The sequence below is a fragment of the Gossypium hirsutum genome, chromosome A12 (assembly GCF_007990345.1).
Source record: "Gossypium hirsutum isolate 1008001.06 chromosome A12, Gossypium_hirsutum_v2.1, whole genome shotgun sequence".
Lineage (NCBI taxonomy): Eukaryota > Viridiplantae > Streptophyta > Magnoliopsida > Malvales > Malvaceae > Gossypium > Gossypium hirsutum.
In genome coordinates this window covers 5,645,213-5,656,127 of record NC_053435.1, presented here as the reverse complement: position 1 = coordinate 5,656,127, position 10,915 = coordinate 5,645,213, and the positions used below count along the sequence as shown (strand labels likewise).

The 10,915-nt window shown below is 38.1% G+C and overlaps 1 protein-coding gene across 1 annotated transcript; it reads right to left on the bottom strand.

Annotated features, from left to right (window-relative positions):
- Positions 1 to 7,394: 7,394 nt before the first annotated feature.
- On the bottom strand, positions 7,395 to 8,637 carry LOC107886656 (uncharacterized). Its single transcript, XM_016810699.2, has one exon. The coding sequence runs from the start codon at positions 8,452 to 8,454 to the stop codon at positions 7,612 to 7,614; it is 843 nt and encodes a 280-aa protein (XP_016666188.2). The 5' UTR covers positions 8,455 to 8,637; the 3' UTR covers positions 7,395 to 7,611.
- Positions 8,638 to 10,915: the final 2,278 nt, after the last annotated feature.

Below are 10,915 nucleotides of genomic sequence, written 5' to 3'. Positions count from 1 at the left end.
AAATAAGGGATTTGCACGCAATATGTGCATGTTGCACATGTTGGCAACAAATAGAAAAATGGGTGGATTTTATTATATGATTATCTTATTGTGGCGGAGGGAGGCAATATCTGCATGCAAACTTAATAATTTCTACACATATTGCCAACAAATAGAAAAAAAAGGGGTGGAGTTTAATGGTTGATATTTGGCAACAAGCTGGCTTCACCATTTTTCATCAATTGAAACGTGTGATAGATTTGAATATAAGCTTGTTGTTATCACTATTAATGCATGCATCTGTGTGAATGGATTGATTGTTGTTTAATTTAGAGACAAAAGGAATCCTATCAGCCTCAAACTTGATAAATTAATTGCATCATATTTAAGAAGAAAGTAAAATACAAAAACCCAAGGTTAACTTTGTTTCATTACTATCTAGTTACTGTTTTATGTAACTTTTTTGTTTTCTCTAGAAGAAAAGAAGGTTAAAACAAATGCTATTGAAAGAGGAAAAATAACAGGGAGCTTTTGTAGTATGGAAATGGAAAAGAGTATTTCATTTATATGCATGCATGCATGCATGCATGTATGTATGTATGTATGTATGTATGTATGTATATATGTATGTATGTATGCATGTATGTATGTATGTATGCATGTATGTATGTGTGTATGTATGTATGTATGTATGTATGTATGTATATTTGATTTCTATACATGATGTAATCCAAAATTGGGTTTGGGCTTTTACAGGGTAAGGATGTTAAGAAGTGAGACTCTTGCTTTCATCATACACCTGAAGAGGCATCCAAGTCCATCTTCAAGATCCTAAATAAACAGCTCCAAGTCTTTTAGCTGGTTTTGCATCTCAAGATTTATGATCACAGACTTGGTTATTCTAAAGGATTTCAAAGCAACATCAACCTTTTCGAATTCATTCAAGTTTCTTCCAACATCTTCGCACGCTATTCTTCTTTGATGCAATAGTTTCGAAACTGATAACCAACTTCCAGGCTTTGGTCCGGAGATGAGAGATAACAAATCCTCAAACATAGAACAAGCCACTGCTTCAATCTCCTTCAGCATGCTAACAGTTTCTGAAGGTGAGACTGTGTTTTTCTTTTGTATGACCTTCAAGTTTCCCAATACCTTGTGGATAGTCTTTTTGGAAACTTTCCTGCAGCTCATGTATTTCCCCACTTCACTTACTATCTCGGCTTCACCGATTTTCCTTCAATGCAAAGCTGATTGAAGCTCACTTGCTCTTTCTTTTGTTTGTAGCACAATATCTTTAGCAGTGCTGCAAAGGTCGAGGAGTCTAAGAGAACCATCCAACAACTCATCAGCACATTTGTGGGCTAAAGCATGGTGGGACAGAGGCAACTGAAGAAACTTAACAACGCAATCTTACAAATCTTGAAAGCCATTTAGTTTATGGCTTATTGATGATGATGAAGTAGATGCCTCTTTAGAAGCCCTCAATCTATTCAAATGCTCATTAACTTCTGTTGCTAGTGGGTGTTGTCTAGATGAGCGGGGGAAAATGTTGGATCGAGTGGCTGCCATTTTTTTTGTTCTGAGCAAAGAAGCCTATTTGTTGAATCAACGTTTCTTGCAATTTTCACTGAAATGCTAGGCATCTGTATTCAAAGGTGGCAGCTACAACAACAACATGCATGCAACCATGTAATCATGCACGAGTATGCAAGTGGCCGAGCATCACAGCTGAAGCATGCTATTGTCTAAGGAGTAATTCGATTGGCACATCCATGTGACAGTTGACTTTTGTTGTTTCAATGTAACCTTTTGTATTTGCTAAGGTTTAGTTAGATACTTAGCTGTTTTAGTAGCTGTTTAGGAAGTCATTATGCTGATTTAACAGGTTATTTACTTGCACAAGCAAGCTTTTTTTTTTCCAATGTAATCCATCTACTTATGTACATGTAATTTTAAACTTTTCAAGTAACAAGCATAGCCACTTGTTCTCTCAATTTGTTCATTCGATTTTGCTTTCAAACACAAAATTTCTTTGCTTTGTTTCATTGATCATTTGATTGAAACTTAACTCATATTTTATCCGAGTAAAATAGATCTGTTTCTCTTCATCTGTGAAAAACTCTACAAATGGTATCAAGAGCCTGTTGTCTTTGAGGGCTTTGGTTGTGCACAGTTTGTGGCTAATTCGTGTTTGAAAGAAAGAAGCATGAGTTGTTGTTGTTGGCCGATTTTTTAGTTAGTGCAAGTATGAGCTTCTCACCACCACCACCTGTTTTTGCTGGTGAAAATTACAACATCTAGGCTGTGAAAATGAGGACATACTTGCAGGCACATGACCTGTGGAACGTGGTCCAAAATGACATTGAGCCACCTCCCCTAAGAGCAAACCCAACCATTGCTCAGATCAGGCAGTATAATGAAGACTGTGCAAAGAAGTACAAGGCCATGTCATGCCTTCAAAGCGGAGTTTCAGATGTGATCTTCACAAGGATAATGGCCTGTGACAGTCCAAAGAAGGCATGGGACAAACTCAAGGAGGAGTTTCAAGGATCTGAGTAGACTAGGCAACAACAACTAATAAACCTGAGAAGGGACTTTGAGAATCTGAGGATGAAAGAGTCAGAGACTGTCAAGCAGTATGCTGACAGGATAACGGCCACTGTCAACAACATAAGATTGCTTAGGGATGATTTCAGTGACCAAAGGGTAGTTGAAAAAGTCATAACAACCCTGCTAGAGAAGTATGAATCAAAGATCTCTTCCCTGGAGGACTCGAGGGACTATCAACTATTCCATTGACAGATTTGATAAATGCTCTCTATGCACAAGAGCAAAGAAGAGCAAACAAAATAGAGGAGTATTCTGAGGGAGCCTTTCAGGCCAGAGGCAGAGAAGGCTCAAACTTGAGCTCCAGCTTTAAAGGAAAGAAGCCTTGGACAAAAAAGAAGGACAAAGGCAAGAAAGAAGCCACCAAAAGAAAGGTTCCACCTTGTGCTCATTGCAAGAAGACCAATCACCTTGAAAAATACTACTGGTACAAGCCTGACATTCAGTGTAGTGGGTGCAAACAGCTTGGACACATTGAAAAGGTGTGTAAAAACAAACCAAAACCACAACTACACCATCAGAATCAAGCTCAGACTACTGAAGATGTTGAAGCACAGGAAGAGCATGTCTTCACAGCTTCTTATTTTGCAAGCTCGAGCAAGGTTAGCAAGATGTGGTTGATTGATAGTGGATGTACTCATCACATGGCTTCAAACAGAAGCATGTTTATGGAGCTAGACACCACATTTGTGACCAAAGTCAGAATAGGGAATGGTGAGCTCATAGAGGCCAAAGGCAAAGGCAAGGCTGTAATAGGCACAAAGTCAGGAAACAAAACTATCTCTGAGGTTCTCTATGTACCTGACATTGACCAAAATCTGCTAAGTGTTGGTCAGTTACTAGAGAAGGGCCACTCTCTCATTTTTGAAGGCAAGGTGTGTGTGATCAAATATGCTGTCGACCAAGTGTTAGCAATAGTAGCCATGAGTGATCGAAGTTTCACTTTGGATGTAAATCAGCTAGAGCCAAAGACACATGTGGCTCAGGCTGATGAGTCAAGTTTGTGGCATAGGAGGCTAGGCCATGTGAACTACAAGTCACTTGGTCTACTGCATAAAATGAGCCTGGTAGAAGACATGTCCTGCATTGAGCCAAAGAAGGATGTGTGTGAAGTCTGTCAGCTTGGCAAGCAGACCAGATTGCCCTTTCCTGCCAACAAAGCATGGAGAGCTCAAGAGAGGTTCCAGTTGGTTCATACAGACATCTGTGGACCCATGAAGACCACTTCCCCAAATGGGAACATGTACTTTGCACTCTTTATTGATGATTGCACTAGGTTCTGTTGGGTAACTTTTTTGAAGCAAAAGTCAGATGTTGCTGACTTCTTTTGCAAATTCAAGGCTTTGGCTGAAAACCAAGCCAATTGTAAGCTGAAATGCTTAAGGTTAGATAATGGGACTGAGTATGTGTCTCAAAGGTTCCAAAATATATGTGATGATACTGGAATTCTTCATCAGCTAACAACCATCTACACACCACAGCAAAATGGTGTCTGTGAGAGGAAGAACAGAACAGTTCTTGATATGGCCAGGTGGCTTTTGTTTGAGGCTAAAATGCCTAACAATTTTTGGGCTGAGGCAGTAAACACTCCAGTTTACTTGCTGAACAGACTTCCAACTAACACAATGAAAGGAAAAACACCCTTTGAAGCTTGGTTTGGACAAAAACCATCAGTGTCACACTTGAGGGTATTTGGTTGTTGGTGTTATGCACTGGTTCCAGCAGAGAAAAGGATTAAGCTTGAAAAAAGGTCCATGCCAGGGGTGTTTGTAGGCTACAGTAGTGTGAAGAAAGGTTATAGGATCTTTGATCCATTGACCGAGAAGATCATTGTAAGCAGAGATGTAAAGTTTAATGAAGAAGGGTATTGGAAATGGGATGGAACTAATGCAAGCCCACTTGAGGAAGATCAGAATAGTCCTGACATGTAGCCTACTAAAATTGAAGCTGAAGCTGAAGATGACTATGATGATGCACCTATTCGAGGCACTAGAACTCTGGCAGATATCTATGAAAGGTGTGCCATGACCATAGTTGAGCCATCCTGCTATGCTGAAGCTATAAAAGAGAAATGCTGGCAAGAGGCTTTAGAGGCTGAACTGAAGATGATTCAAAAGAATGATACTTGGGAGTTGGTCAATAGGCCAGAAAATAGAAAAGTCATTGGTGTTAAATGGGTGTTCAGGACCAAGACAAATTCAGATGGGTCTCTGAACAAACACAAGGCCAGGTTGGTTGTGAAGGGCTACAGTCAGCAGCAAGGGGTTGATTTCTTTGAAACCTTTGCACCTGTTGCAAGGTTGGATACCATAAGGCTACTATTTGCCTTAGCAGCTCAGAAACAGTGGAAAGTACACCAATTAGGTGTGAAATCAGCTTTTCTAAATGGACCTCTCAAGGAAGAAATCTTCATTGAGCAACCTGAAGGATTTGAGGTCCTAGGTGAAGAACACAAGGTCTTCAAGCTCAAAAAGGCCCTGTATGGCCTGAAACAGGCTCCAAGAGCCTGGTATGATAGAATTGATGCCTACTTGTCAAGGATCGGGTTCACAAAAAGCATAAGTGAGCCCACTCTTTATGTCAAGAAGGATGAAAAGGAGACCCTGTTGATTGTGTCATTGTATGTTGATGACCTGCTAGTGACTGGCAGCAAAGATAAACTGATTGAAAACTTTAAGAAGCAAATGCAAGAAATTTTTGAGATGACTGATCTTGGTTTGATGACATACTTCCTTGGTATGGAGGTAAATCAAGAAGAACAAGGGATTTTTATAAGCCAACAAGCCTTTGCACTAAAAGTTCTAAGCAAATTCTATATGTCAAAGTGCAAACCTACTAGCACACCAGTTGCACTAGGAGAGAAGCTGTCAAGCACAAGTGAGCACGATCGAGTTGATGAAAAGGGGTACAGAAGTTTGGTTGGTTGCTTGCTCTACCTAACAGCAACAAGGCCAGACATCCTATATGTTGTTGGCTTACTCTCAAGGTTCATGCACTGCTGCAATGTTGCACATTTTAAAGCAGCAAAGAGGGTCCTAAGATATGTCAAAGGGACTTTGAATTTTGGTGTGAAGTTTGGAAGGTTAAAGGAGCTGAAATTTGTTGGTTATTCAGATAATGACTGGGCTGGTTCAGTTGATGACATGAAGAGCACATCAGGCTACTTCTTTAGTCTAGGTTCAAGTGTTTTCAGTTGGAGTTCAAATAAGCAACAAACAGTAGCTCAATCCACTGCAGAGGCTGAGTATATTGCAACTGCTACTGCTGTTAACCAAGCCATTTGGCTTAGAAAGTTATTGGATGACTTAAATGTTAGACTGATGGAAGCAACTAAAATTAAGGTTGACAACCAGTCTGCTGTTGCTATTGCCAAGAACCCTGTGTTCCATGGCAAAACAAAACATTTCAAGATCAGGTATCACTTTGTGAGAGAAGCTAAACTTGGTAGGAAATATGCTTGGTACATTGTTGTTCGAGGGATCAGCTTGCTGATGTTCTGACCAAACCATTGGCTGCTGGAAGGTTCGAGTGTTTAAGGAAAGAGCTTGGAGTTTGTTGCCTTGTAGCCAAGGAAGAGTGTTCAAATGTGGCAACTACAGCAGCAACATGCATGCAACCATGCAATCATGCACGAGCATGCATGTGACTGAGCATCATAGCTGAAGCATGCTATTGTCCAAGGAGTAATTCGATTGGCATGTCCGTGTGACAGTTGACTTTTGTTGTTTCAATGTACCCTTTTGTATTTGCTATGGTTTAGTTAGATACTTAGCTGTTTTAGTAGCTATTTAGGAAGTCATTATGGTGATTTAACAGGTTATTTACTTGCATAAGCAAGCTTTGTTTTTTACCAATGTAATCCATCTACTTATGTACATGTAATTTTAAACTTTTCAAGTAACAAGCATAGCCAACTTGTTCTCTCAATTTGTTCATCCGATTCTGCTTCTATTGTGAGCTTTCAAACACAAAATTTCTTTGCTTTGTTTCATTGATCATTTGATTAAAACTTAACACATATTTTATCCGGGTTTATTACTTTATTGCTCCAGTTTCAACAAGAGGTTCATATTTTATCCGAGTACAATAGATCTATTTCTCTTCCTGTGTGAAAAACTCTACAATCTGCTCCCAAGTTATATATATGTATATGCATATCAATCCATGGAGACAAAGGGAATCTCGAATGCTTCTTCTATCTGCTAATGCTGACATGATTAACTAAGATCTCGATCAAAGGGTGGCAGCAATGTTCATGCAATGTCTCCCCTCTACCATCTCTCCATCTCACTACCCAAGCACTTTAATATATATATCCTTGCCATTTCTTTGCACACATTGAAACCATCCTAGTTGCCAATGCACGGGAGTTGGTGACATTTTTCAAATATATTAAGGAAAAACAGACAACCAATTCATTATTTCCACGTGTGTGTTAGCACTTACCATTATTTTTCATGCAATTTGATAACCAAGTAAAGAAGGGTCTGAAGTTGAACAAGATCCACTTTCTGATCCTTGCTTCCTTTTCCCCTAACATAAGAAAATTTTATGATTAACATAATATCAAATTAGCATCTTTTCATTGCCATCTTCCATGTGATAAACTGACGGACATGGAGTTTTTAATCTTTAGCAAGTCTTCCATTGTCTTCAGTGGGACAAGAGGAATCCTGGCAGCTCACATATTCATAGAAATGTTTCATGAGATATTCTAAGATACCAGTTGTGATGATGAGGCTCTATAATTCAACTTGGGATTAAAGTTAGGTTTAAGTAACAAGGATTTGGTTGTAAGTTTTGGATATTAGCATGTGCTGGATAAAAGTATTTTTCAAGTTTTTTCTTGTTCGTGGTTGAATATGTTTGAAGTAAAAAATTACTGCAACCATTTTGGAAATATAACTAAATGATTTCACAAGAGGTAGAATTTTGAGAAAGAAGATTGTATAATCTTTGTATTTCTTTTCGATTGTATAACTTCTGTAAAATTACAGTATATATGTACAACTGCGATGCCAATATTTAACAGCTGATGATATTAAGAACAGTAACTCTAGTTTTGATCATACGCCTGGAGAGGGTTTCAAGGCCTTCTTCAAGATCTTGGATGCTCAACTCTGAGCTTTGAAGCTCCTTTTGCACGTTCTCGACATGCTTCATGTTTTCAGATTTGGTGCAGGAACGCACTGCAGCTTCAGCACTCAAAATTTCATTTGCTTTCTGTTCTTCCTCGCACATTACTTTCTTCTGGTGCATTAGCTTCGAAACCAGCGGCCAACGGCTCGATTTTGATTCTGCCTCTGGCCCTGAAATAAAGGACAATACGGATTCTAGCACGCTGATGGTAACTGCTTCTACATCTCTTAAGACGCTAATCACAGCTCCATTCTCGCCAGGAGTACTGAGTTTATTCTGTATATGCTTCAAGTTCTTTAAGGCCTTGCAGATTTCCTTTTTCATGGCTTTCCTAGATGTCAAGTATTTCCTAAACTCATTAGCAAGCCCTTCGGCTCCACGTCTTCTGCGCAAAATTGATTGAAGCTCTTGTGTGCATTCGTTTGTCTGCAACAAGGCATCCTTAGCAGTGGTACATACATCCAAGAGCATGAGAGATCCATCCAAAAGCTCTTCAAACGTTTCCCTTTGCTTCTCTTGGGCGAGAGCTTGTTGGGTGAGGGGAAATTGAAGCAATACATCAACACATTCATGCAAATCCTGAAGACCACTTAGATTGTGGCCTATGGATGATGATGTGGAGGTTGATTGAGATGCCCTCAATCGGTTCAAGTTCTCGTCGATTTTTGAAACGATGGGGTGTTGCCTTGAGGGCAAGCTGTTTGATCGAGCATGGTAAGAGGCTGCCATTTTCTTGTTATGCAAAAGCGATATGTGTTTTCAACTCTGCTTAGCTATTTTCTGTAGTCCCCTTGCCATCTGCTCAACATATATATTACAGGTTGAGGGCAGACACGAGGAATCTCAACCATTTTAAATATCAATTGGAAGCAAGCAACATGAACTAACATGATCTCGATCCCCATAACTATCGCCAAAATGTTTCTGCTGGGTCTCCTCTCCACAATCACAACAACTCATCACCCTTCGGTAGCAACAAACACTACTAGTTTTCAATGCCATAATATCCATATATACAAATATTATATAATAATGCGCACGGTGGTACTACATTCAATGCCTTGTATTAATGAATCATTTGCTTTTAACTTGTCTCGTCTTCTTCTTGTTATTGCTGTCTTGTTGATTAGGTTCTGCAAGGAGGCAAGATCCGCTTGCTTCTAACAATTTATTTTTTTTATGCAGCAACACATGTATGGGAATGAAATTATTTATTTATTATTATTACTACTTTTTTTTTTAGCCAATGCGAGTCCTTTAGCTGGTTTTGCAACTCAACATGATGTGTTCATCTCCTGACCCACAACCAGCATCAACATTTTCAAATTCATTAATGTCTCTTCCTGTTTGCTATTCGATTCTGGAAACTAACAACCAGCTGGTCTTCTTTCATTGTTGTTTTGGCCCTGAGATAAGGGACAACAAATTCTCAAACATGGAACAAGTCACGGTTTCAATCTCCCTTACCAAGTTAACCATGGCCTTGCTATCATCATCATCTCGACAAGAGAAAAAAATGTTCTGTTTCCGAGCCCATTACATTTTTCAATGAATTTTGGATATGGATTCTACCAAATTTGGTGCTCCATTGTTGATCTATCTTTTACTATATATACAAGTACCAATTCTTTATATATAAATGTAAGTCCCATTACATACCTGATGTGATATCGGGTACGTCATGTGATTCGATTAAAAGAATCTGAAATTGGGCTAAGATAGAAGGGCCTAAATGCAAGACGAGATTGTTTAATTTCATGCAAAATTTTGCATGTGGAGGTTGGAAGCCAATGATTCATTTTAATTTAGTAATTTAATTCTATAGCTTTTTTTGAAATTAAGTTTATTTATTATTTTGTCTTTAATATGTGTTATAATTGTGTCATTGTTATTACATGGTTTTAATGTGTCTTAGAGTGGAGAGTCTTAAATATGTCTTTTAATTTTATGTCTTTTTATTGCATGTTTATTTAAGTGTGTTTAATGTGTTTTAAAAGTGTGTTAAATTATGTCCAAATATACTATAGCTTTATTGTTGCATTTATGGTGTCCTAATGAGCAACCACCAACATTATTTCTAGTGCATAGATGGAAGCTTGAACATCTTTATTCTTAGCTAAGCATGGATGAACGAATTTATGAAGCTCCCTTAGATGTTCGATGAAGAGAACCAATTTAATAACTTTAGGAATATTCTAGAACAATATTAATGGTTGATTTGTGGTCGTTCGCGTTACCTTTGTTTGCCTATAAATAGTTTAGTTTAAACTTTTTAATGGTTAGACACTGTATGATAACTATTCATTTTAGTAAAGCTCTTTGTTCTTTAAGAACTTACTGAACGTATTAAGAAATTCCTTTCTTGTGGCGTTCACCAACCCTATCTTATCACTTTGTTCTCCATCCCAAAGTGTGGGGATCAAACTTATCCACCAAAACTTTTAAGTGTTAACAACAATATAGAAAACGGGTCGCGTTGTTATATAGCGTCAGTTCTTTTCTGGTTGTCGATATTCCCAAGTTATATCCAATTTTATCCTTCGTTTATTTATTTCCATCATATTTTCTATTAGTAACCGAGCAAGTATCTATTTGGACGAACGAGACACTTAAATTGTGAATCAACTCGTATCCGAGTTCGCGTCAGTCCCAACTTTTATTCCTTATTTCGTTTGTAATTTTCTTTTGTTATTATTTTATTATGTCTAGTTAAATTTCAATCTAGACCAAGGCTAACAAAAATTTGGTGTTCGAACTTTGAGACCTAAAACCGCACTTCATTTCATGTTTTCCTTTATATTCATTTTTTTCTCTAAATTACGAGAAAGATAAAGATCGTCTCTTAGTATCGCTTTTGGCTTCATTTTGAGAAAGGCTCATTGTTCGATGCTTTGAACAATACACGATTGTTAAATTTAACTCTATCCATAATTGTTATTTTGTTTTATTGAAGAACAAATTGTCTTGGTCTAATTGGGTGTGAAATTGGATGATGTGAAGGGAGCTAGTTATCTAATTTAAATGATCTGCGCAATTGAGAGTGTTAATTAGAGTCAGGTTTTTCTCGTTCGCAAGGCTATCGAATAATCTAAATGGTCTTGGCATCTTAAAAACCTTGACAGAAATGAGAAACAATCATTTGATTTTTTTCGATGGAGGAGTGGAAACGATTTGGTCATACTACGTTTAC

Coding starts and splice junctions, on each gene's coding strand:
- LOC107886656 (XM_016810699.2), bottom strand. CDS start 8,454: ATGGCAGCCTCTTACCATGCTCGATCAAACAGCTTGCCCTCAAGGCAA.